Source organism: Pristiophorus japonicus, chromosome 6, assembly GCF_044704955.1.
Source record: "Pristiophorus japonicus isolate sPriJap1 chromosome 6, sPriJap1.hap1, whole genome shotgun sequence".
Taxonomy (NCBI): Eukaryota; Metazoa; Chordata; class Chondrichthyes; family Pristiophoridae; genus Pristiophorus; species Pristiophorus japonicus.
Genome location: NC_091982.1, coordinates 40,000,475 through 40,028,276, shown reverse-complemented (window position 1 = coordinate 40,028,276; position 27,802 = coordinate 40,000,475). Strand labels below are relative to the sequence as shown.

Sequence of the window (27,802 nt, the reverse complement as noted above, 5' to 3'; positions counted from 1 at the left end):
TACAAAAATGACTACACTTCAAAAGTACTTCATCGGCTTCAAAGTGCTTTGGGATGTCCTGAAGTCATGAAAGGTGCTATATAAATGCAAGTCTTTCTTTGTTTCTTTTCTCTTCTTTACCTTCTCTGCTCTAAAGGAGATGAGGTTTACCACAGACTCAGCTGTGCATCTGCTGGTGCTTCCCCAGGTTGGACGAATTGTCCAAGGCCGTGTGGCACATGGGGCAAGAGTATTTGCCAACAGAATGCTAACTACACTTCAAAGTAATTCATTCTGAGATGTGATTAAGTGCAATATAAATGCAAATCGTTTTATTGGGAGCACAAAGATTTGGCAGTATAGTGGGGTATCAACAGACAAATCGCAGGATGCCTCACTATTTAAAACACACATACGTGCACTTTAAAACTCCTGGGGATCCTCCACACATACAATTATTTTTGCAACAATTCTTTGTTGCATGGTCACATCAGCAAAAAAAAGTAAGCTTTGCAAACTATCATTTGGAGTGGGAACTGTCTCACAAGTTTCACGCACTGAGGTCAAAACTGCAAGAATTCCGTTTTGACAATAAATATTTTTTTCCTCGATCTGATGCAACTTGATCACAACCATCGAATCTGATGAAATTCCCATTGCTGATTGGATGATCAGCCTCCAGCTGCTTGCATGTTGATTGGCCAGCTCGGCCCCCTTCCTCCTGGAGACAGGGGCGGGGGCGGCTGATTGGCCAGCGGTGACGCGGAGCCAAGCAGAAGCGCGTTGGTGATTGGCCGAGGGGCGGGGAGGTGGGCGGAGCCCCGTCCCCCTGCCGGGCACGGGCTGAGCGGCGATTGGAGGGCAGCCGTTTGAGCGGCAGGCCGGCGCCTCCTCCCGAAGGAGGTTGTGTCCTGACTTGCACGGAGCAAAAGACCGGCTTTGCGGGACAAAGCCCCCGGCTCCAGTGAGGCAAACAAGAGAGAGAGAGGGAGGGAAAAAAAAGGGGGAAGGAGAAAAGGAGGAAAAAAAAGCTCAATGCAAAGAAAATGATCATCAGCATCAGTGAAGAAAACGACAGGAACCCCGAGAACATGGCAGCGGGGGAATATTTAAACCGCTGTCAGAGGATCTCCAGACAGGTAACCGTGCAAAAAAACCCCAATATAGATAGGAACAAAAGGAGCAGGAGAAGCAGCGGCAAGATCCTGCTTTCTGTTAGATTGGGACAGTGACAGGCTGGCCACCAGCCACCCCTCACATTCTGATCTCATTTATTCGCACATTTCTCTGTGTTCTCGCAAATCTTTCATTTGCACTCTTTGAGTCCGGCGACTTGCAAAAGCATTCATTGAAACTTGTTTTGTCCAGTTGCATTGGCGTTTTCTTTCTCTTCTTGCTCCCCCTCTCCTAAGTTAACATTAGTCTTCTTCCTCCTAATGCAGTGTTCCTTATTACCTACCTCCCCCTCCTCTTTTTTATTTTTCGTCTTTCACAATCACAATGAAAAAAAAAACCAAGGTGCATTTTTATGCATTTTCCTACTAAATCGATCTCGCTATTGAATTATGAAATGAATGTTCGATTCAGTACGGTTGCAAACTTTGCAAAAAATTATTTTTTTTCTGAAGGCATTGTAACTGTTTTTCTTCCTCCTTCACACCCCCCGCAAGTCGACATTAATTGTGTATAAATTTGCAGAATCTTTCCCATTAAGTGCAATCACTTTCCTCGATTGCATTTTGCATTACGTTGGCCAATTAAAGTGTGATTGCAAAATGTAAAAATAGTCATTCTAAAATTACAGCACTGCAAATTCCACCGCATCGAAGTGTTAACTACTGCTCGAGATAGCAAACATGTCTTATGTGTTGCTTATTTTAAATATTCCAATTCCATTTGGTTCAGGAGCATGATCCCCCTCTCCCGGGTTGTAATGCGGTGGTCCTATACGAATCGATTAAAATGCAATCTGTTTGCATCATCTTTCCCCCTTTTTTCCTCCTTTTTCTTTGCAATTTTTTTTGTCTCGCTGTTCGCTGTAAAAGAAAGCATTTGGCCAACGTCGATGCCAATCAAAGTTGTTTTTCTCTTTGAGCCGTGCCGGCAGTGCGAGTTCTGCCAGTGCAGGGGGCGCTGTGGTCGAGCTCTGCTTGTTTACATCATTGCTGGATTTAGTCCAGTGTCCTTTGTGATTTCATTTAAAGCTGCAGTGCCCCCCTTGCAACCTGCCAAATTCTGCAGTTCAGAATCACCCACTGACAAATGCTTGTGTATTCAGATTGATTTGCAAAGATAGACAAATAGATTTATTGTTGCAATACAATTGCATTTTTTTTGTAGAAAAGAGGAAAAATTCCTGGAATGAGATTTAAGCTGCTGAGAAGTGACACCAGTGAGACAAAGCCTTATTTTTTTCCACTGTGTATATTTTAAATTTCTATGCTCAGGAAAAAAGGCATGCATCAGTTTAACACATACCATTCATTAGTGTGTGCTTTTTTTTGTTAAAGTTACTTTCCGTTCTGCAGTTGCTAATGCAACTGTCTTTCATCTTACCCTCTTTCCTTATTCATTTTCTCATCCTTTGTGCACTCACTGTGATTTCTCTCTCGATAGTTTTTCTTGCAAGCTTGTCACAGATGGAATCCAGGGTTTAAAAAAATATCTTGGACTGTTTTCTTATTGAACTGAATCCATTATTTTTTTCAGTCACTGTTTCTGTGTTTTAATTAAATGCCTGGTGCAGAATTGTTATGAAGTGTTGCTGGAACAAAGCTCTGGTGAAATGTTGAAGCCTCATTGCCTGTTTACTAGGTCATGCTGATTAAGATTACCACCAATCCTGTTTTGAACTGAGCGGTCCAGTTTTTGAGCTGACAGATCCAATTTCTAAAATGGAAACGGGACGCCTAAAATGTTTCTTATTAAAAACAGTAATTTTCCCACTTATTTAGGACTTGGGAGCATTAATTATTAAGGCCATTAAAGTTTTCATTGAACTTTCATCATAGCAAACATCTAGCCACCCACTATGTTACATCTTGTCCAGTTTTGGACTGCGTGGAAAGTCATAATCGTAACAGTGCTTCAGGATTCTAGGTTTTGACCATTTAAAAGGACAAAAGCACCTGAGGGGAAACACCACTCGGTAAGGATGTATGCATTTTGGTTTCAGACCTGGCACCCACTGCACTAAGCTTGGGGTTTGAACAGTCCTTGTGCTGTTTGAAGGTCACCGGGTGCAGTTGAAAAGATGGTGGCAGAATCATAGTCTTAGATACCGTGGAGTGAATTCCATCATTAATGGAAACAGCTTATGAATTCCTTAGCTGTAAACAGAATTGCACCACTATTGTCCCCTTAGACACCACCACCATTCCCCTCCCTTTTCTATGTTTCCCCACTGACCTACACTAGTACTGCATCTTTTAAGAAACAAACTCGATGCCCAGTTTTCTCCTGAAGATGTTGACTCTTGCTGCTAATTGGTTCTATGGGCTCCAGAAACTTCTGATACCTCATGCAAATTGAGTATTCGTTATACATGAGTTTTGACGTTCAGCATTGGCAGGCTTTTTAAATCTGCGGATGACATCACAACCAATCCAATCCTCGCACAGCATTCACATATGTAAACGTTACTGCAGGGTCATCGAATGGCAATCAGGGCCACGGAATCTGGCAAATCTTTTCACTGTGCCCTGCTTAAAGGCACTCAAACCAATTGTAGTGCCCTTACAGCCACCCCATCATCTAACTCAGCACAAAAAAGGAATGGAATCTTGGGCCTAATGTGGCTCTGCACTAAAGTAGGCAGTGTGTTTATCACCCAAGCTATTGGGGGTGCCCTTGGCACCAACATCATCACGATTATAGCCCTGATCTGAGGGATTCTTGTCATCCCACTCTTTTGTGCTGATCAAGACTATGCTTGTCATGTGTTCATTGCTGTTCTCAACTAACAAGAACCCCAAATCCAATATTCCAATTACACATTCATTATTTGTAGTGAGAATATTATCTACTGTGGTGATGTAAGTTTTCCAAAAACCTTGGGTAGGATCTGCTTGCCTGCTGTGGCAGTAAGTACTTACTAATCAAATATGGCTATTACCAAACCATTATCATGGGGGTAATCACATTCATTAATAATAATTAGCATTTATGATCAAGGCAAAACATTAGGAATATTTAACTCCCTCCTCCCTCTTGAATATATCCAATTAACTGGCATCAACAACTCTCTGCGGCAAGGAATTCCACAGGTTAACAACTCTCTGGGTGAAGAAGTTTCTCCTTCTAAATGGCCTACCCCTTATCCTAAGACTGTGTCCTCTGGTTATGGACTTCCCCAACATCGGGTACATTCTTCCTGCATCTAACCTGTCCAGTCCCAGATCAAGGGGTATGGAGAGAAAGCAGGAAAGGGGTACTGAAGGAATGATCAGCCATGATCTCATTGAATAATGGTGCAAGCTCGAAGGGCTGAATGGCCTACTCCACCTTTTTTCTATGTATGAATGTTCAAAGTGAGGCTGGATGCTGTAATGGGAGATTTAGGGGACTAGAGAGACAAACATTGATGGGCTGAATGGCCTATTCTCATCCTTGACATTTCTTGCGCTCTTTAATGTAAGAAATGCATTTGACAGTTAATAATATATGATTTAAACAACTTAACTAGGAGTGACCTACCAACGAGAATAATTTGATCCCCACCAGAAGTAAATGTAGGAAAGTGCCATGGAATAGCAGATGTACAAGCCATATTTTCTAGAGGAGAAGCATCATATTTTTAACAATTTATTATTAGAAGGATAAAAAGTAAGCGATTTCCTCTTTAAAAACAATTTACCCAGCCACAGCTGAAGTAGGTCAAATCAAATGAATACAAATCCAGAAGTATAAAGAGGAATACAGAGCCATCTCAGTGACCTTCAAAGCAGTCCCTTAATAAAGGTTTATGAAAAATGGTGGATATATGTCACACGTTTGTGAGCGGGGTAGGAAAGAACTGATTACTGATGGAAAAAAATGAAGCAGTTTTCAACGTGATGAGCAAGGAAGACAGCATGTCCAATACGGCTTCCAATTCTGGTAAGTTTTCTTGACAAATTATTACACCATGTAATTCACTGTCCCAAACTTTCAACCACAAATAACATCGGTTACCATGATATGAATAACATTAGGATAGGATGTAAACATATTTATAATCATGATTGTCAGCATTTGACTTCATTTCACAAAATTTGGTCATCAAAATTAGTTCGATATCTTGCTGTTTTAATTTTCAAAAATAACCCTCAAATCACACACAATCAAAATCATATATTCATAAGTCATACGTTCATATCTACACAGATCATCCACATTCCCGAACTCATCCACTACTGAAACTTCATAAGAAAATACTATCATCAGACAAAAGGAAAAATTGAAAGAGAGGAGGGACACTACTGCCATTTAACCTCTTCACCGCCCAAAGGAGCCAGGAAAAGACAATGTTGGGACATTGTAAGCTTAGTTGCAGGATCCTCGTCCCAACCACCTCACTAAAGGATGGGGCCTTCTCTTGGGCACCTTGGAAACGTGAAGCGACACATCAGCCACGGGGGTCAAGAGTTCTCCCGTTCAATTTCAGCCACCCACCCACATCTTGAGACAATGAGGGGCAAGGAGCGTCTCAAAGCCTGAGGGCTGTGAATGTTTGGAATGTTGTGTAGATCTTATGCTAACTGCATCGCAACATTACATAATTGTATCATATTATGCAAATTTGCAAGGGCACAGCTAGCTGAACAGGCTTGGCTTTGGGTCAGTCTGTTGACTGCATTAGTCTGCACCAGGCGTGCTACTGTGTCCAGCTCCGGACTGTCGCCTTTCAGAGATCCTTGAAGTCCTCTGATGGTCAGAATGGCTGGATTGTTGAGGAACTTTGGATCATATGCAGCTCATCTCCCTGTAGACAATCTTTGTAGTGATGTCTCTCTTCCCAATGTTGTAATGTAGTTGACCACCAACTTTCTGATACTTATGTAAAAGTCTCAATTATAGCTTATTTACTTTTTTCAGTGACTTCATTAAATAAAATAATTTTTGTCGTTGATATGTTTAGGCCTACTCAATGCAGAAAAACTGGTTACTATATAAAAAAAAAACCTGGAAATTTGCTGTTGGGATGAAGGGCAGAAAATAAGTATTCTAGCGACTTCCTTTCTGCCGTAAAATCTGGTAGAAAAGACTTAATTATACCTTTTCCATCTACCCCAAAGGCATAGTGGATAAATGCATCAATAGGTGTAGTTCTTAGTGACACAAATCAGGAAGGTCTCTGGAGAAGCCCCTGGTCTGTGCTGATAAGCAAGGAAATCACCCTCCGCACCTCCAAGGTAGGAGAGGAAAATGGGGGTTTTCACACCTGGTCGCCATTCAGTGACTCTTGCTGGAAAGTGTGACTGCAACGTACTCCATGCTCCAAAAGCCTGCCAACGTTGAGTCTAAACTCAAATGTGAAGAATTGGCAATTGGGTGAGGTGCAAGGTGACTACTAGTGCCGGTGGTGTTGTACTCCAGCAAGAGCTAGCTCCTGGAGGAGGAGGAGGAGGAGGAGGAGCAGATGGTGGGGGAGGAATCTTTCTCCAGCAAGGAAATGCTTGTATTGCTGCATATCAAAAAAGAAGCTCTTACAAGATCCTCGTTTGGTTAATTATCTCTGCATCCTTTTTGATCGCTGATTTTTGAGGAGCGTCCATACTGACATCTTCCTTGATGCTGGTGTTAAAATGCAAGTTAAATGGGATAGTTTTCTAGCCAGTATTGAGTCTGCATCCAGAGTGGGAAGAATGTCCATTTTGGTGATATCAACTCGGCTGGATGGTGATTGGCTGGATCTGTCATCCGAGTGGATAAGGGGGATCTTCTAATCGGGCTTGACATTTTGGGGTTGTCACTAAATCTTGTTATGTTTCTTCCCCCCCCCCCCCCCACCACCTCAGTCACATTCCCCATTTGAAAAAGAATCTGTTATCCTGAGTCCTGCAGTTTTGGTTTCTCAAGTGCTCTGACAAATGTATTGTACCTTTTTGTCTTGGTTCCTCCTTTCCTTAATGTGCATGGAAGCGGGATTACTGGGACATTGTTGCACAATGGATAAATGCATCACTAGATATAGTTCTTAGTGACACAGACCAGGAAGGTCCCAGGGCAAGTTCCTGGTCTGTGCTGATGTTAAGCAAGGAAATTATCCTCCGCACCTCAAGGTAGGATTATATGATTGGCTATATACAGTGCACTTTCTATTTGTCATATTTTGTAAAGCCCCTTTAAGCCAATATTATTGGGGCCTTTAGATACATTATTCTACCTTCAAATATCTTCTATTGCACCATAGTTTGTCAGTGAATCTGGATCGTTCCATAAATCCCAGCTATTTTGTATATAGCAGAACATATCACAGCAGATTTATCTAATGTTGGTCTAACTGTGTGGGAGATACTAAACATAGATGCTGCCGGACCTGCTGAGTATTTCCAGTATTTTTCAGTTTTTGTTCCATTTTAGATGTGCTGTTTAGCGCATGGAAATAAAATGCAGAAAATGGCATTTTGCTTTATCTTCAGCAAAATCTACTGACTTAATCACTGACTTAGCCACTATGCAGGTATTCGTTATAACTGCTTCATTTTTTTTTTACTCGTTCACAGGATGTGGGCGTCACCGGCAAGGCCAGCATTTATTGCCCATTCCTAATTGCCCTTGAGAAGGTGGTGGTGAGTCGCCGTCTTGAACCGCTGCAGTCCTTGTGGTGAAGGTACTCCCTCAGTGCTGTTAGGGAGGGAGTTCCAGGATTTTGACTTAGCGACGACGAAGGAACGGCGATATATTTCCAAGTCAGGATGGTGTGTGACTTGGAGGGGAATTTTCAGGTGATGGTGTTCCTATGCACCTGCTCCCCTTGTCCTTCAAGGTGGTAGAGGTCGCGGGTTTGGGAGGTGTTGCCAAAGAAGCCTTGGCGAGTTGCTGCAGTGCATCTCGTGGATGGTACACACTGCAGCCACAGTACGCCGGTGGTGGAGGGAGTGAATGTTGAAGGTGGTGGATGGGTGCCGATTAAGCGGACTGCTTTGTCCTGGATGGTGTCGAGCTTCTTGAGTGTTGCAGCTGCATTCATCCAGGCAAGTGGAGAGTATTCGTTCACACTCCTGACTAGTGCCTTATAGATGGTGGAAAGGCTTTGGGGAGTCAGAAGGTGAGACACTCGCCACAGAATACCCAGCCTCTGACCTACTCTTGTTGCCACAGTATTTATGTGGCTGGTCCAGTAACGTTCCTGGTCAATGGTGACCCCCCCCCCCCCTAGGTAGTTGATGTTGGGGGATTTGCGAGGTAATGCCATTGAATGTCAAGGAGCAATGGTTAGATTCTCACTTGTTGGGGATAGTCATTGCCTGGCACTTGTGTGGCGTACATGTTACTTGTCACTTATCAGCCCAAGCCAGAATGTCGTCCAGGTCTTGCTGCATGCGGGCATGGACTGCTTCATAATCTGAGGAGTTGCGAACGGCATTTAACATTGTGCAGTCATCAGTGAACATCCCCACTTCTGACCTTATGATATTCAGTGCATAAATGCAAACTTGTTCTAAGTATACCAAAATAACTGCAGTGAGACTTATAGCAGATTGTTGCGTTGTTAGGATTTTGAAACAGTCCATTTTACCAGTGTGTCCAATTTTCAGCACTCCATTATTGGAGACAATTTGGTGCAGTAACAGTTTTCTGCTTCTAGATTTCTTTAGCATGTTTTGTGGATAGTGACTATTATTGCTGGTTCTGAAATTCCTTTTGCGGGCGGGTTTGGCTAATCTCACGCCTTAACTCTGCCGACATACCAGCGGAGACCCAAGGTCAATGGCAGAGACCCGCAATTGTAAAGAACAACCACTTCACCGCCATCTTCTCAGGACAACTAGGGATGGGCAATAAATGCAGTCATGCCAACTTCACTCACATCCAGAGAACAAATATAAAAGAAGGCCTCAGATTTTCTCCAGGGTCGTGATACTGGCGGAGTTTGTGGGGTTAGTGGGAGGGCATCTCATTTGCACAGGACAGGTGGACACAAGTATTATTTTGGCTGGATTTCTGGCTCTCACCTGGCCCATGCTGCAGGAAACTCCAGTACCTGTCAGCAGGGTGGGGAGTTGACCAGGCCTCTTAACCTTGGCACTGGTATAATCAGTCAGCTGTTTTTTTTTTAAAAGAAAAATATTCTTTAGGGATGAAGACTGCTTGCACCAAGTCCCCACTGTTGCCAGGAGTTTCCCTCGTAACCCATATACCTGCCCCCTTACAAGGCAATTGACAGGCCAGGGCAGTGACTCACTAAGCCAGAGATTCCCAATGTTGCCCACTGCACTCCATGAGTTGAGGCCTCAAGGGCACATGTAAGCCCACATTAGTTTCCATTGTCATGTTTTTTCATACCATTTCACACATTATCCAGATTTCTTTATTTTACTTTCACGGCCCAGTACCATAACCACGATATAATCATTACTAAATGCCCTAATGGCACGATCCTTGTTTTATCTAATTGCTATGTCAGTTAACCACTTGACAGTTGGACAAAAAATAATATTTTCATGAGCTTTGCAAGTACAGGAGAGTAATTGAAACAGTGGTGTAATTTGTACACCAATGTGTCCTTATTTATATATATCTGGTGGAGAATTGAATTGGTGGTTTTGGTTTGGATGTAGACTGAGATGATCAAGTGCTTAGAGCTCTCGGTCTCCTCGATAGCAATTACTTAACACCGTCCCATATTTTGCAGGTTGTCATTTTGCAACAATATGCCACTAACTAAAAGAATCAAGGGGGCTGCTGTGTCTTCCATACATAATATGTGAACAAATGTGCATCTCCATTCACCCTCTGAGTGCATCCACCAATCTGCTTATCAGGGCATGGACTATTTTTTAGGCAGATACTTTTAGTTCACATTGTATTTGTAAAGGTTTACTAACGGAATCATTGCATATTATGTATCATCAGAGCTAAAGCGGAGCACATGAAATATAAGTTGTATAAAATGAAAATTGAAAAATTACCTAATGTTATCCAGTTCACTATTCAGTGTTTTGTAACGTTACGATGACCACTTTGTCCACACTTTCTTTGGCTCTGTGCAATGTGTCTTTGCATGCTTATAAGCTACATTCAGATATTTGTGCTTTCTAATTTCTAGTAACAAGATTATTCTATCCTTTGGCTTTCCGTTGACTACTTGACTTTCAAAGGATGTTGCTCTTGTGATAATCTGGTACAGGTTCATGGCTGTACATTATTCCTTTCTGAATCTGATGGAGACTTTGAAGAGCATGTTAACAAAAGGCATCTTTCATTGGTGGCAGACATTGAAATGCACCATTGTGATTTCAGTCCAATGTGCTTGAAAATCATTTAAGGTTGCCCTCAAACTCTGGCCTACCTTGCATCCGTCAAAGAAACATCTTGCAGCTGTAATAACCTGCGCATTCTGTTGAGGGTTTCACCAAGTTTCCATATTGGGCAATAGGAAACATTTCGGCAGAAATGACAAGTGCCAGTTTCACAGATTGCTTCTTGCCTTACTTGAACAAATATTTAACAATTCATAACCATTTAAGATGTATCCAATGAGAAGAATAGAAGTGATGAGAACGTTTGGGATTACTTCCCTTCGCTAGAGGCATTATAATGTCATGACTGGGTAGGAATGAATCACTGGTTTGTAAGAGTTGCGGGTGCGAACAGTTAACACATTTACTTTAGCAGACATACATCAGAGTGATATCTGTTTGCGTGAAGACTCTTGCATACTCATATATGTTTGCTTCCTCGTGTTCTTGAAACAACAGTCAAAAATACAGAGGACACCAAAGGTTTTATTTCCTTCTGTGGGGGGGGGGGTGGGGGGTGGTGTTTGCTGTTGGAAAGTATGGGGTGAGGAACTTCATGGATGAAATAAGGTGATGGGCTTCATGGATGAGATAAGTGAGCTGGGGTGGGGGGGTGGATTTGCTGAAAATACAAAGATAGGTGGGAAAGCAAGTTGTGAGGAGGATGCAAATAATCTGCAAAGGGATATAGACAGGCTAAGTGAGCGGATTAAAATTTTGCAGATGGAGTATAATGTGGGAAAATATGAGGTTATCCACTTTTTGGTTGGCAAAATAAAAAAGCAAATTAATATTTCAAATTGGGAAAGATTACAAAATGCTGCAGTACAGAAGGATCTGGGGGGGACCTTGTACATGAAACACAAAGTTAGCATGCAGGTAGAGCAAGTAATCAGGAAGGCAAATGAAATGTTGGCCTTTATTGCAAAGGGGATGGATTATAAAAGCAAGGAAGTCTTGCTACAACTGTACAGGGTGTTCGTGAGACCACACCTGGAGTACTGCATACAGTTTTGGTTGTCTCATTTAAGGAGGGATCTACTTGCATTGGAGGCAGTTCAGAGAAGTTTCACGAGGTTGATTCCTGAGATGAAGGGGTTGTCATATAAAGAAAGATTGAGCAGGTTGGACCTCTACTCATTAAAGTTTAGAAGAATGAGAGGTGATCTTATTGAAACGTGTAAGATTCTGAGGGGGTTTGACAGGGTAGATGCAGAGAGGATGTTTCCCTTCGTGGGGAATCTAGAACTAGGGCCATAGTTTCAGAATAAGGGTTTGCCCACTTAAGACAGAAATGAGGAGGAATTTCTTCAGAGGGTCGTGAATCTTTGGAATTCTCTGCCACAGAGAGCTGTGGAGGCTGGGTCTTTGAATATATTTAAGGTGGAGATAGACAGCTTTTTGAATGATAAGGGGTCAAGGGTTATGGGGAAGTGGAGTTGAGGCCAAGATCAGATCAGCCATGATCTTATCAAATGGCGGAGCAGTCTCGAGGGGCCAGATGGCCTACTCCTGCTCCTATTTCTTATGTTCTTGTGCAGAGTGGGCTCTGAACAGCATCTTTGCTATACCAAGAGATTGTGCGAGGGATTAAAATTGGACAATGCCAGAAGGAGCCATCATTTAAAGAGGGCAGAAGCACCCTTTAAGAATTAAAACTAAAATAAAAAGGCTCTCCAAGCGCTGTGGAATCTTTGAGATTATGGGGGGAGATGACCACAACCAGGTCCTCCTTCTCAACAGGGCAAGCAGCAGGATTTCCGCCACAGCCTTGGAATGTACCACCAGCCCTCTACTGGTACTTGGGATCAGCGGTACTTCACCGTGAATGTAGGGAAATAATTCTGGTTTCCCTAGTTCCACCAGCCCACTGTCATTTATATGCAATGGGGCAGTCAAAGGTCTGGCAGCTGAGTTCCTTGCTGCAGGGAGCACAATTATCAGGGACAAAGATCTAGCATCAAGCCTCCCCACTTTGTTTTACTCGCTACTCTGCTTCCTGGGATATATATCAGTTGTGACCGGGTGAGCAGAGGAAAAGACTGGCAGCAATCTAGTGCCTACAATGAGTCGGTTAAAGTGGAATCAGGAGAGAGTAGTGCCTACAGGGGAGAGAGATTTGGAGGAGAATGGAATAGTCCTCTATCGAAGGCAGCATAATGGATGAAGAAAGATAGGGAGTCATAGTTATAGACATACATGACGTCATGGATTTGGCTTAGAAGGATTTAAATAAGGAGTGGTGAGAAACGTGAGTGCATAGTTGCTATGCAACAGCACATTGCAGGAACTTGGAGAAAAGGGGAAGGTTTGAGATGAGGCAATAGTTGGAGAGAGTAAGATAGTTTAAGGTGACGAAGGGAGTGATAACCGCAGTTAAGAAGGAATGGGTTTGGTGTTGGATGAGAGAAAGATAGTGTTTGCCAGGATGGGATGAGGAATTGAGCAGGTGGTAGGCTTCATGGATGAGATAAGTGAGCTGCGTCATAGGGAAGGGGGCGCCTGCAAAAATTGGGCAGGGTGTGGGCATGATTAGAAGGTGGACAGATATGTAGGAGAATAGATATAAAGAAGTGTTCACTGAGTCAGAAGATTGTGGGTTCCAAGTCACACTCCAGCGACTTAAGCACATAAATCTAAGCTGACAATCTAAGTGAGTGCTGTGTTGTCGGAAGTGCCGTCTTTCAGATGAGACGTTAAACTGAGGCCCCGTCTGTCCTCTCGGGTGGATGTAAAAGATCTCGTGGCACTATTTCGAGGAAGCAGGGGTGTTATCCCCAGTGTCCTTACCAATATCCCTCAATCAGCATAACAAAAACAGATTATCTGGTCATTATCGCATTGCTGTTTGTGGGAGTTGCTGTGTGCAAATTGGCTGGTGCGTTTTCCACATTATAACAGTGACTACATTCCAAAAGTACTTCATTTGCTGTAAAGCGCTTTGAGACGTCCAATGGTCGTGAAAGGTGCTATATAAATGTAAGTCTTTCTTTCTGTTCGGAGAGACCATGGCGGTGTCAAGATAAAAGCAAAATGCTATGGATGCTGGAATCTGAAATAAAAACAAAAAATGCTGGAAATCTTAGCGGGTCAGGCAGCATCTGTGGAGAGAAAAACAGATAACGTTTCAGGTTGATGATCTTTCGTCAGAACTGGCGAATGTTCGAAAAGAACATTCTTAAGGAGCACTGAAAGGGGGAGGGAAAGAAAGAACAAAAGGGAAGGTCTGATAGAATGGAAGGTAGGAGAGATTAGAGAGATAAAAGGGATGATGGGCCGAATTAAAATGGTAATGCCAGGAGTTAGAAAAAGGTTAATCCACATTGGGTGTGAATGGTGGAATAATGACCAGCTGCCATTGGAGACAAAGAGAAAAGGGGGGGGGGGGAAGGGAAGGGGAAAAGGGAGCCAAAGATGGGCAGAGGTTATGCTCTGAAATTTTTGAACCATGTTGAGTCCAGAAGGCTGTAAAGTGCCTAAACGAAAGATGAGGTGCTGTTCCTCGAGCTTACGTTGAGCTTCATTGGAACAGTGCAGGAGTCCGAGGATGGAGTGGGAGTGGGAGTGGAGTGGAGTGGAGAATTACAGTGACAGGCGACAGGAAGCTCAGGGTCACACTTACGGACTGAACGGAGGTGCTCCGCAAAGCGGTCACCCAATCTACACTTGGTCTCCCCAATGTAGAGGAGACCACATCGTGAGCAGCGAATACAGTATACTAAATTGAAAGAAGTACAATAAATCACTGTTTCACCTGGAAGGAATATTTGGGGGCCCTGGATAGTGGGAAGGGAGGAGGTAAAAGACCATGTGTGATGGTGAGATTGGGGAATGGCTGTGAATGTGGGTGGGGAAGTTGATGTGGAGGGTGAAATTGAGGTAGGCAAGCAAGACAATAAAGTCGATGAGGGAAGGGTTGTTGGATAAGAGTGGTCAATTTCAGTAAAGGGTGGTGCCGGGAAGCCCAGCAGAGTAATGAATGAGGAGAATCTTGGGGGTTTGAAATGGGTAGTAGATAATGAGCTGTTGAAATGTCAATAACATCAAAATGGCTGGTATATCACAGCAGTTCATTATAGGTCCTTCCATAATACTGTTGATGAGCAAACTGAAGGTTTGAATGGCAGCTGCTGGAAAGAAAGGCACCAGGATGCAGGTTGTGAGAAAACATCATGTACTCAGTGCATGATTGGGCTTCAGAAAGGGACACAGTTGCTAGTGAACCTTCACCCCTCCTAATTGGTGAAAACAGCAAGTTATAGTGCTTTGTCTTTGCTATGGCAATATATTCACATAATTTATAGTTAATTGCTCACCATATCATTTAAGAAGAGTCGCTTATACATGTTGGTCACCTATAAAAAGCTCAAATACATGCTGTCAGTTAACTACTGATCAACTAATGACCCTCCTCCAGTGGGGGCCGGGGGGGTGGAGGGAAAGAGATTAATGGGGTCCAATTGATTCTAAGATTACACACTTATGGGAAATAGGAACCCAGTCTGTGGCAGACTTGGTAATCTAATATCTGAGCCAAGAGGTCCACAGTACTCCAAGATGCCATTAATGATTGACACCTAGCCTGGCACATTGACAGGACCTGGAGGGGTAACAACTCTTCTCAGTCATTTCCAGGTAACATGTAAGCCAAATGCCCTAATGAGTAGGTTAGTCCTAACTGGATAAGCACCATGAAGCTTACCAGTTTTCTGTGCTGGTAAACTGTACAGGTTTAGTTAATTGAACCAGCAATATCCCTGTGTCATTTGTGACCCAAAGCTATGGCTTCTGCCAACCTGCACCTGAGCACTCTGCTTGGGTTAGTGGAATGTTTCCTAATGAGGAGTGAGTGTCCATTCCCTTGTGGACAAATGGGATCTACTTATGTAGGTGTCTCTTTCTCAGTAGTTTTGAGCAAGGTGATGGGTTTCTGCATGTGTCAGATATCTGAGGCTAAGAAAAGGAACATCTCAACTCGGAAAACTTGGTAAATCAACTGCAAAAGAAAGATGAGAACCAGGCATGGTACAAGAAATAGGCCATTTGGTCCATGAAGCCCATGTGTTAAAAGACCATGTACAACCAATCTTATCACGTCCAGCTATTGAATCTCCTACAAAGGAAAGTTCTGTATAAATACAATGCAGAATAACATTTCCCCTGCTATAGCACAAGTCTGTCTTGTCTTGTAAAACATGTATACTGTTTCCCTACATTGCACAGTGACTACACTTCAAAATTAATTCATTGGCTGCAAAACACTTTAGGATGTCCTGAGGTCATGAATGGTGCTCTATATATGCCAGTTCTGGTGTTATCCTGTATGCAAGTCCCTAGCCACCAGTATATACTGAACAGATAGATAGTCTCCAAATTACTTCTCTCTCGGGTGTTGGTAATGATGGCCCAAACAAATTAACACCACTGCCTGTGTCAGTGACGTACTGTTGGCTGTCTGCTTATTTGAAATCAGCTTTCAAAATAATTAATTTGGAAAAAAAACCTCTGTTAAAAATGGTTAGTTAAGAATTTAATTGCACACATACAGTGAAACCCTTTAGGGGTGTGTATGTATACTATATATTTGATAACATTTCAGTCCGAACAACGTTTGCGATCCACTCAGGCTTTGATTTTGTGGTTTGCTGCATTTTCTGACCTCCAACACATTCTTAACAATGTTGTATCAAGACATTTCACATTTTGGTCGCAGTACGCCATGAGACAAATTGCACTTGTGGTGATCTGTTTTTAATATGTGACGCTCTGAATTTATTCCATCAAAATGCTTCCAGCGCCTTCACCAGTGGCAGACCTGTAACCATCAATAATTCATCCTGGTGTTTTGTAGCTCAAAACACACACTCCAGACATAACCCAAGCTTGGAAGGTGAGCAGAGGAGGAGAGAAATTAGAGTTAACCGCCGAGGGCTTTGAACTCTGGTCCTGTAAACCCATCCAGTGTAATACACTGGTATTTAGAAGGCCCGTGTAAGATTACAGTCAGCAGATCACACTGAATATAGCATCTAAGTGAGTAGGCTGTGCCTGGTGTAATTCTTAAAACTAGCCATGTTTCTTCTAAGTCCTGGTGATGAACTTGCATTTTCGTAAAGCAACCAAGGGATGGGTTCATTACCCTCCGCCAGTGAAGTGTAAGTGTGCCACAAGTTCGTTCTTGAGCCATATCCCTTTCCCCAATGTTTGCCTTCCGTTGGAACGAATAATAATGGAAAATGAGTAGATATATTCATTGCGGAAATGTTACTGGGAAAGAAATCTGAAAAGGTGGAGGAGAAAGTTTGTGAGTGGCAAAGAGAATCTGTTCTAAATTTGTGCTTTCTTCTGATAGCACCATTTTGCTGCTGGCTAACTATTGTACGGGGAAATGTGGGGAAATAGAAAATGTCATGTAGCTAGCCATTCGTGGCTCAAATTGGTTGAGTGCCCTGGGCATACCGACAGCGATGAGGAGGTGAGATGCAGATCAAACGTGTAACTATTCCTGTTTGAACTCTGTTAGATAATCTAGATTTACATCAAACTATGAGAGTGAAGGAAGTCAGACTACTTCGCAAATGTAAGAATATGAAAGAGCCACTTGGGTCAAAAGTCTGTTGCTTCCACTTACCACGTACAATATGGTCTCTGTCCAATTCATTTAATTTCCCAAAGAAAGACCATTCCAACTTTCTCCCTGTCCCTTCAGATACCTATCTAACCTTACACCCTATATTGTTCATCCATGGATAACATGTGAATAGTCCCTGCGGCTCAAGAGCTCTTGTAGCATTTGATTATCTTGATCTGTACTATCCTTGCAACCATCAATTCCAATCCTAAGCAGATATTTATTCAGCTCTTTTTCAAATGTACTACTCAACATAGTATCAGCTGCTTTATCTGACAGCCTGTGCATTATCCATTACTCTGCAGGAGAAAATGCTTTTCTCTCTAGCATTAGTTGAGGGATTTTTAATTTTCTGTTAATATCTTTTAGTTCTGCACTCTCGATTCAAGTTATGTAACCTGCTTACATCTGCAATATCCACTTCTCTGAGCAATATGGGACTTGGTTTAAATCATGTGTGGGAACCACGTGATCTATCGCCATAGGGATGGCTTCAGTTGAACTTAAAGCTAGCAAGACTATCCCAAAATATTATTAAAGTGGGAAAAGCTGATTCCAGGGCCAGTACTGTTGTACTTATGGGAAGTTACCTAACTCCGATCCTGGAACAACCTATTCCAGAGTCGCCATATTAGCTGCTGGGGAAAGGGGGAAGGTTTCTGTTCCATATTTTTATGGAGCTTTTTCAATTTTTAATTTACCCCTAAAATGTTACCTCTGAATATTCTGGCTGAGCCTAATTTTTTTTCCCCTCAATTTTCTCCTTTGCTCTCCTATAGGCGTCGACTCGTGTTAGCATACCCCTCCACGAGTCTCTGCAGTTCTCTGGTACCTCAACCCAATGGCCACCCCTCGTGTGAGGCTTAAGCATTAGGTGTTGGCAGGCTATTTGTTATTGGGGGCAGCATAATCCTGCCCTTGTCCCATATCTACAGGTGTCAGCTGTGAATCAGTGGTTAGCACACTCACCTTTTGAGTCACAAGGTTGTGGGGTCAGGTCCCACTCCAGGAACTTGAGCACGTAATAAATCTAGGCTGAGACTCCAGTGCTGCACTGTCAGAGGTGCCGTTTTTCAGATGAGACGTTAAACCGAAGCCCCGTCTGCCCCCTCAGATGGAAGTAAAAGATCCCATGGCACTATTTCGAAGGAGAGCAAGGGAGTTATCCTTAGTGTCCTGGCCAATATTTATCCCTCAATCAACATAACAAAAATAAATGATCTGATCATCATCACATTGCTGTTTGTAGGAGTTTGCTGTATGCGTTTCCCACATTACAACAGTGTCTACACTCCAAAAGTACTTAATTGGCTGTAAAGCTCTTTGAGACCGCCGGTGGTCGTGAAAAGCGCTATATAAATGCACGTCTTTCAAGTCTAATATGCAACATCCGCAGGAGTTACTGGATTCCAACCATGCCTGTCATAGCACATATTGGTTGGTGAGAAGCTATGATTTGCTCATTGGTACCCAGCAAAATTTCTCCCTTTTTGTGCTCCCAGCAACCCAGTAAGATGAAATTAGTGAAACAGCGCTCCTGGTTATGGCTGTCTGCAGCTGCACGCTGTTTTTCTGCCTCCCTATTACCCTCTGAGCTGGGTTTCCCCAGTGATGTAATCGGCACTCTTTACTTCCAAACGAAAAGATCAATAACACTAAGTGACCAAGTGAGAAATAAACAGAACATCAATTCTAATCTTATTGTTAAAAGTGATACCGAATGAGAGACCCTCAAACTGAAATAAAATCATTTCCTTCTTTCTTTTCAAATCCCTCCATGGCCTCACCCCTCTATATCTCTGTAATCCCCTCCAGCCCCACAACCCCCGAGATATCTGCGCTCCTCTAATTCTGCCCTCTTGAGCATCCCTGATTATAATCGCTCAACCATTGGTGGCCTTCTGTTGCCTAGGCTGTAAGCTCTGGAGCTCCCTGCCTAAACCTCTCCGCCTCTCTACCTATCTTTCCTCCTTCAAGATGCTCCTTGAAGCCTACCTCTTTGACCAAGTTACCTTCCCTAATTTCTCCTTATGTGGCTCGCTGTCAAATCGATTGTCTTATAATACTCCTGTGAAGTGTCTTGGGACGTTTCACTGTTAAAAGGCGCTATATAAATACAGGCTTTTGTTGGTCTTCTTTCTATTCCTCTCATTCTCTTTTGCTCTTTGACTTTCACGCTCTTGGCATCTCTTTGTCAAAGTATCCTTCTATTTTCCTCTTCTTTGCCTTTCTTCTCCCTCTCCCTGAACTCTTCTAAGAACACTAATGACTGTTGTAAGTAGGGTTGTGATCTCGGAGAGAGTTCAGTAGCTGGTCGTGGCATCCGTGGCGATTTAGCACATTGTGACAGGATTCATAGGAGGTTCTGTAAAAGAAAAGATTGACATCCTAGAGGATGTCAGCAGAGTGGCTTCTCCACTTGTATAAAGCATGCTCTGTAGTTAGTGACAACTTTTAAAACTTTTTATTTTTGTAAATTTTTTTAATTGTATTTTTGTTGTGGGTCTGCACGTGTACTGTAACACTGTTGAGAATGAATGACTTTGTTTTTGCCTGATTTTAATCAGCTGTGGACTCCTGGGAACTGCAGCAAAGAGGTGCTAATTACTACTCACAATCAAAATTCTGCGGTAAATGGAAAATAAGTGCTGCAGCAGATTAAAGACACATTATTACCACCGCCCCCCCCCCACCATCCCCAAATCCCACAAGTGCCTGGAGCACAGTACTGAGAAAGTCTTTGATAAATTAGCATTCAAACACGAGGTCTTTCTCTCGCCAAAAATCAAATGATAGTTCCACCTGCTTGGACCTGAACATGATCTCAGTTTGTTTATTTTTGTGCAAATGAATATGTTTGGTAATATTCCAATATCCATACCAGAGTCCACACGTGCACTTTTCAGCAGAGATAGGGATCAGAAGCAGGAATTCTCTTAGATCTTTTTCCTTTTGCTATCCAAAGCATCCCAAATAAAGTTTGTCTTTTCTCTCAGCTTTTCCTGAAGGTGCAGACCCAATGTGAGCCCTGATTCCACAGGCAGCCCTCTGGTATCTCCTTGTTTTTCATTTGTGAGCCGAGTGTCAGATGGCGGTTTGAAAAGGGAGCTCATTATAGCCAAATCAAATGTTGTCCACATATACATATACATACCTTCTTCATCTTGGGCGGTCCCTCGTATCGAGGATGACTTGCTTCCACTAAAAAGGAATGAGTTCACGGGTGTTTCAATGAAGGACCTGATATTTGTCCTGAACTGCATATTGAAGGGTGGAAGATGCCTGTGGGTCTCCTGGGCCCTGATCATGTCGCTCTGCAATCTCTCGCCATTCCTTTGCCCCAACCTCGCCGCTCCTGCTGTACCTGCCCATGCTCCAATCAGCGACCTGGATTATGGTGACTTCCAATCCAGTCGCCCTCTTCACAGTCGTCGTCCTCCCGGACTGGATCGCGCTGTACCTTGCAGTATATACACAGACACACACACACCTTTTTTTATTTATATACATGCACATTTATATACACACGCACAAACTTTCTTAACCGATAAGTGGTTATGGGGAGCGGGCAGGGAAGTGGACCTGACTCCATGATAGGATCAGCCATGATATTAAATGGCGGAGCAGGCTCGAGGGGCCGTATGGCCTACTCCTGTTCCTATTTCTTATTTATGCAGATACCTACACACACACACACACACTTTTTATACATACATACACACACACCCCTTATTTATTTAGATATAATATACACACACCACATTATTTATTTATTTATATATATATATATACACATTTTTTACATATCTATATACACACACACCACTTTTTTATATGCACGCATACACACACACTTATTTATATATATATATATATATACACACACATATATATACACACACACACACACACACACGCGCTCTCTCTTTCTAGCAGGAGTCACTGAATAGTAATGCGGGAACATAGGCAGATTTCTCCCCTCCCTAGCCCATGGACTCTGAAGCCAGCCGTTTGGCTGACATCAGCCAACTCAGCTGGGTTTCAAACGCAAGGGTGCACAAGCTTGTCGTTTTTTTTTAATTGTTATAAAATATGGGGTATGACGGCATAGTGATTGTTACTGGACTTGTAATCCAGAGACATGAGTTCAGATCCCACCACGGCAGCTGGGGAATTTAAATTCAATTAATTAAACAAATCTGGAACAAAAAGCTAGTATCAGTAATGGTGACCATGATTGCCGTAAAACTCCATCTGGTTCACTAATGTTCTTTAGGGAAAGAAATCTGCCGTCCTTGCCTGGTCTGGCCTATATGTGACTCCAGACCCTCAGCAATGTGGTTGACTCCTAACTGCCCTGTGCCATGCAGTTAAAGTCAAGATGGTGGCTCACCACCAACTTCTGAAGGGTAATTAGATGGCCACTAAATGCCAGTGACATCCACTTCCTGTGAATTAATTTTTTTAAATTCCAATTGACTTGGAAGATTTTGTAAAAGAACGAGTGGCCGATGACATTGCCATGGGACAGCCAGGAAGGACTCGCCTAAGATCTTTTGGGTGAAGGCGTTCCGTTAACATATAACGGATGCCATGATTCTGCACTCCCAGTGGGGAGCTGTGTTCGCAGGGTGTGCAGGTTGGGATTGGGACTAATGTTGTAGACGTACCTTTTTTGTAAACAAAAAAAAAAATCATCATTCTTGCGACATGGGTGTTGGTAGCGAAGCCAGTATTTATTGCCCATCTTTGGCTTTCCTTGAGAACGTGGTGGTTAACCTACTTCCTGAACCGCTGCAGTCCATGTGATGAAGAGACTCCTCCAACATGCATTTCCTGCAAGCACGAATCCTGCTAGGAGCACATATCGTGGAATTTGAAGGTGTCGAGTAGAGAAGGCAGTTAAAAAGGCACACGGGATCCTTGGCTTTATAAATAGGGGCATAGAGTACAAAAGCAAGGAAGTTATGCTAAACCTTTATAAATCATTTGCAAGGCCTAGCTGAGGCATTGTGTCCAATTATGGGCATCACCTTTTAAGAAAGATATCCAGGCCGTGGAGGAGTGCAGAGGAGTTTTTACTAGAATGCTATCAGGAATGCGGAACTTCAGTTATGTGGGGAGACTAGCGAAGCTGGGATTGTTCTCCTCCTTTAGAGCAGAGCAGGATAATGGGAGATTTGAGAGAGGTGTTCAAAATCATGAAAGGTTTTTAATAGAGTAAATACGAAGGAACTGTTTCCCGTGGCAGAAAGGTTAGTAATCAGAGGACTCCGATGAAAGTTATCTGGCAAAAGAACCAGAGGCGCAACACGAGGGAAAAAATCTTTACGCAATGAGTAGTTAAGATCTGGGATGTACTGCTTGAAAGGGTGGTGGAAGCCGATTCAATAGTAACATTCAAATGGAAATTGGATAAATACTTGAAAAGGAAAAATTTGTGGGGCTATGTGGAAAGTGCAGGGGAATGAAACTAATTAAAAAGCTCTTAAGAGCCTTTACAGGCACGATGGGCTGAATGGCCTCTTTCTGTGCTATATCATTCTGTGATTCTATAATAAAATGGCAGCAATGTTGGCAACAAACTTCCTAAATTTGTTCCACAGAGCCCCCTAGTGGCCAGGGCCTGAAATTACACAAAGTTGACATAATAAAGTTATAGAAACATAGAAAATAGTTGCAGGAGTAGGCCATTCAGCCCTTCGAGCCTACACCACCATTCAATAAGATCATGGCTGATCATGCAACTTCAGTACCCCATTCCTGCTTTCTCTCCATACCCCTTGATCCCTTTAGCCGTAAGGGCCACATCTAACTCCCTTTTGAATATATCTAACGAACTGGCCTCAACAACTTTCTGTGGTAGAGAATTCCACAGGTTCACAATTCTCTGAGTGAAGAAGTTGCTCCTCATCTCTGTCCTAAATGGCTTACCCCTTATCCTTAGGCTGTGACCCCTGGTTCTGGACTTCTCCAACATTGGGAACATTCTTCCTGCATCTAACCTGTCCAATCCCGTCAGAATTTTATATGTTTCTATGTGATCCCCTCTCATTCTTCTAAATTCCAGTGAATATAAGCCTAGTCGATCCAGTCTTTCCTCATATGTCAGTCCTGTCATCCCGGGAATCAGTCCGGTGAACCTTTGTTGCACTCCCTCAATAGCAAGAATGTCCTTCCTTAGATTAGGAGACCAAAACGATACACAATATTCAAGGTGTGACCTCACCAAGGCCCTGCATAACTGCAGTAAGACCTCCCCGCTCCAATACTCCAATCTATTCGCTATGAAGGCCAACATGCCATTTGCCTCCTTCATCGCCTGCTGTACCTGCATGCCAACTTTCAATGACTGATGTACCATGACAACCAGGTCTCGTTGCACCTCCCCTTTTCCTAATCTGTCACCATTCAGATAATATTCTGCCTTACTGTTTTTGCCACCAAAATGGATAACCTCACATTTATCCACATTATACTGCATCTGCCATGCATTTGCCCACTCACCTAACCTGTCCAAGTCACCCTGCCACCTCTTAGCATCCTCCTCACAGCTCACACTGCCACCCAGCTTAGTGTCATCTGCAAACTTGGAGATATTACATTCAATTCCTTTGTCTAAATCATTAATATATATTGTAAATAGCTGGGGTCCCAGCACTGAACCTTGCAGTACCCCACTAGTCACTGCCCGCCATTCTGAAAAGGACCTGTTTATTCCTACTCTTTGCTTCCTGTCTGTCGACTAGTTCTCTATCCACATCAATACATTACCCCCAATACCATGTGCTTTAATTTTACACACTAATCTCTTGTGTGGGATCTTGTCAAAAATCTTTTGAAAGTCCAAATACACCACATCCACTGGTTCTCCCTTGTCCACTCTACTAGTTGCATCCTCAAAAACATTCTAGAAGATTTGTCAAGCATGATTTCCCTTTCATAAATCCACGCTGACTTGGACCGATCCTGAGACTGCTTTCCAAATGCGCTGTTATTACATCTTTAATAATTGATTCCAACATTTTTCCCACTACCAATGTCGGGCTAATTACCCGTTTTCTCTCTCTCTTTTTTAAAAACGTGGTGTTATATTAGCTACCCTCCAATCCATAGGAACCGATCCAGAGTCTATAGAATGTTGGAAAATGACCACCAATGCAGCCACTATTTCTAGGGCCACTTCCTTTAAGTACTCTGGGATGCAGCCCATCAGGCCCTGGGGATTTATTGGCCTTCAATCCCATCAATTTCCCTTGCACAATTTCCTGACTAATAAGGATTTCCTTCAGTTCCTCCTTCTCACTAGACGGGAAATGTTGACATAACCGTTTACTAATGGTAAATGTTGAGACAAAAACATGATCAAAAACTGTGACAACAGAAAATACGGTTTGAGGACAGGAACTGTACAGCCTAACACAAAACTTTTAGTAATGCATTGTGATTTGTCTGCCTTCTGTTAATTCTACCAGTGGACCCGTACAGCTAACCCTTCATAGTTGCTAATGAACACCTTTTGATTTTTTTTCATAAATCACACCCTTTCACATGGAAACCACAGACCTCTCTGTAGCTCCTCAACCTAACAGCACAGAAAAGGTCTGAAACTTGGCATACGAAACTGAGTCCAACCACTGTGCAGAATGTAGTCATTCACCATTATGCCCAGACAGGAACAACATCACCAGGCCAATACCATCGGGCCATCGGGTGCTAGGAGGAGGGCGCATAGCTCACTTACCACATGGAAATGAAATCTTACCACTTAAAGTGTATATTTTTCTCTGTTTTCTTACTCTGAAATGTATTATTTCATATTGAACTGCATTTGCCACCTACCTGCTCAAGCTGCTAGATTACCTATGTCCTTTTGTCATCAGAAAATGTCATTATTGTTCTTCAGTTCCAGAGTAGAGATATTTATGTATATATAGTAAACCAGATTGGTCCCAATATGGATCCCTGTGAATCCCAACTCGTCCCCTCCTTCCAGTCCAAGAATCTTCTTTTTACCCCTGCCTTTTTTATTTTGCTCTTGAACCATCTCTGTTGTGTTTAAGTGGTCACATTTCCCTTAAGGTCATGTTATATATCGTAGCACTCAGTTACTCTAATGGGAGAAACTGGGCACTGAGATAAATGCCACAGAATAGTTAAGGCAAGAAAACACTCGCAGCTTTGTACCATCCTTCAGTCAGCTGCTTTGGTCACCTGAGGCGTGTGACCCAGTGAAGACCCAATGCGCTGACATTCCTGTCTCTGTGCCACACTATCATCTCTGACCGTCTTGCACTACAAAAAAGATTGATTTATTTTTGTGTTTTTCATGTGATTTAGTTTTGTCAAAAACAACTCCATTTGAGAAATGTTAAATATAAAAGCCATTTTTTGTGGAAACCAACACACAAAAGGTTAGTGTCCCATGGCCTTCGCTTCCCATTTTCTTTTCAGGATCCTAGTGAAATTCTGAAGATTCGATTTAAGCCCAGCTTAAAATGCATGTAGTCTATTTGGTTTGATCTAAGCCAATGTAGACCACAGGTGAGTCTATTTTAAACCTTTTTGAGGCTGGAATCTGCCAGTGAAGAATTGATTGGAGTTTGGGTAGTAAAAGCAGCAAATCTCCTTGGAAGCGAATTGAAAAAAAACATGTTTTTAATTTGCTTTCCTCATTGGCTCCAAATAGATTGTTTAAAGACTGTTAATGATCAGCAAGAGGTTGGGAGGGGCCAGTCTTGGGATAGGAGCTGATGGGTAATCCACTGCAGTGTCAGCTCAAGTCAGTGACAGACGAGGCTTCCCACGGGTGGGCAGCTGTTGTGTCTGTCAGTATCACGGTCAGTATGTGGAGGTGGTCACGTTTCAATGCTGGCAAGGGTTGGCAATAGTTGAATAGGATATCAGATGAGCCTGTTAACCCTTTCTTCTTTGACTGTGTGCCAGTTCCTTCGGGTAAACCATAAACTATTAAATGGTAACTTAACTTCATAAGCCATCAGCTCTTAAATGCGTTGACCTCCGATCGGGTAGTGTTTCATCAGGAGTTGACACTAGCAGACATTTGAGGGCAGGTGCTAAGTTTGCCCGTTTATTGAGTAATACAGTAGCTTTGGAGATAGCATTCAGCCTGTTCACACTGCTAAAGATTTACTGAATCAAACTTATTTATTAAACAGAAAGTGCCACAGAACAATCCCCAAGATTCATTTAACTGAAGCTTACCCAAAGCCTTTGGCCATCCTGGGTGTGAGAATTCTGTTAGTGTTTTAAAGGGGCACTGCCTTTAGCTCCACTGAGGTCACAGAGGTAAGCCTCTTGTCTTTGAGCTATGGAGACCACCACGATCCCAGTCCAATCCACGGTCTGCACTCTGTTATCTTTGCTCAGCCAGGGCAGCAAAGGAGGTGCGCCATTAGCCGCAGTTTCATTAAGGAAGGGACAGCTGGCCAGGATTTCCACACACCAACCCCTACTGGAAGTGCCTGTGTATGGATGCCAGATGGGAACAAGAATAGGCTCAGCTGTGTCAGGTAGACTCCCAGCACTCGATTCAAGGCTCACCCATGATTTTTTTATTAACAAAATAACTTGTATTCGTACAGTTATAGTGTATAGAAGAATAGCTCCAAGCACTTTGGGACACGGTCAAAGAAGGAAGACAGAGAGTATGGGATGGAAAAGATGATTTATGTCAAATAAGAGGCTTTTGAAAGAAATGAGATGGATATCGAGGGTAGTTTTGAGGGTTTAGACAAACTTCCATCCGCTAATGTTTTTCTGTGAAGCAACTTATTCCATAGGTCCATGAATCTCTGCAAAAATAAGTACCTCCTGAGATCTAACCTAGTTCTATGCTTACGTAATTTATACTCGCGTGTCCTGGTCCTTCCTAACTATCTAACTCAAATAGCCTATCCACATGGACCGAATCTAATCATTTCACTATATAAAGACCTCAATCAAATCTTCTACGTTTTTCTAGAGTTAGAAACTCAGCTCTCTAAGTCTATTCTGGTAACTAAGGGCCTTAAAACTAGGAATCAATCTAGTGGCCCACTGAACCTTTTCCAGAGCCTCTATCGCTTCCCATGTGAGGGGACCAACACTGATCACAGTAAAAGAAATAAAGGCTTGCATTTATATAGCGCCTTTCATGACCTCACAACATCCCAAAGCACTTTACAGCCAATGAAGTACATTTTGAAGTGTAGCCACTGTTGTAATGTAGGAAACACAGCAGCCAATTTGCGCACAGCATGCTCTCTCAAATAGCAACGTGATAATGACCAGATAATGTTTTCATGATGTTGGTTGAGGGATAAATATTGACCAGGACACCAGGGATAATTCCCTTGCCCTCATTCAAAATAGTGCCTCTGTTCCATTCACCTGAGAGAGTAGACAGAGCCTCGGTTTAACGTCTCAGCCGAAAGATGGCACCTCCAACAGTGCAGCGCTCCCTCAGTGCTGCAGTGGAACGTTAGCCTAGATTTTTGTGCTCCAGTCTCTGGAGTGGGTCTTGAACCCACAACCTTCTGACTCCAAGGTGAGGGTGCTACCAACTGAGCCACTGGCTGGGACCTAACTAAGGCCTTAGACAGTATAGTATTTTTTGTTTTATATTTAATCATCCTGGCAATACATCCTAATAAGCTATGTATATGCACACCAAGTTCCCTCTACTCCTCTACTTGAAATCTCAACCATGTAAGGTATATTTCCTTTCCCTATTACTTTCAGAATA

The 27,802-nt window shown here is 42.8% G+C and overlaps 1 protein-coding gene across 1 annotated transcript in view; it reads left to right on the top strand.

Moving 5' to 3' along the window:
• The first annotated feature begins 856 nt into the window (after window positions 1–856).
• LOC139265630 (sestrin-3-like) overlaps window positions 857–27,802 on the top strand; it is a 56,296-nt gene continuing 29,350 nt past the window's right edge. The window contains exon 1 of the mRNA XM_070882787.1: window positions 857–1,118. Within this exon, the coding sequence (XP_070738888.1) occupies window positions 1,026–1,118 (93 nt within the window). The 5' untranslated portion in view covers window positions 857–1,025. The remainder of the gene's footprint in view (window positions 1,119–27,802) is intronic.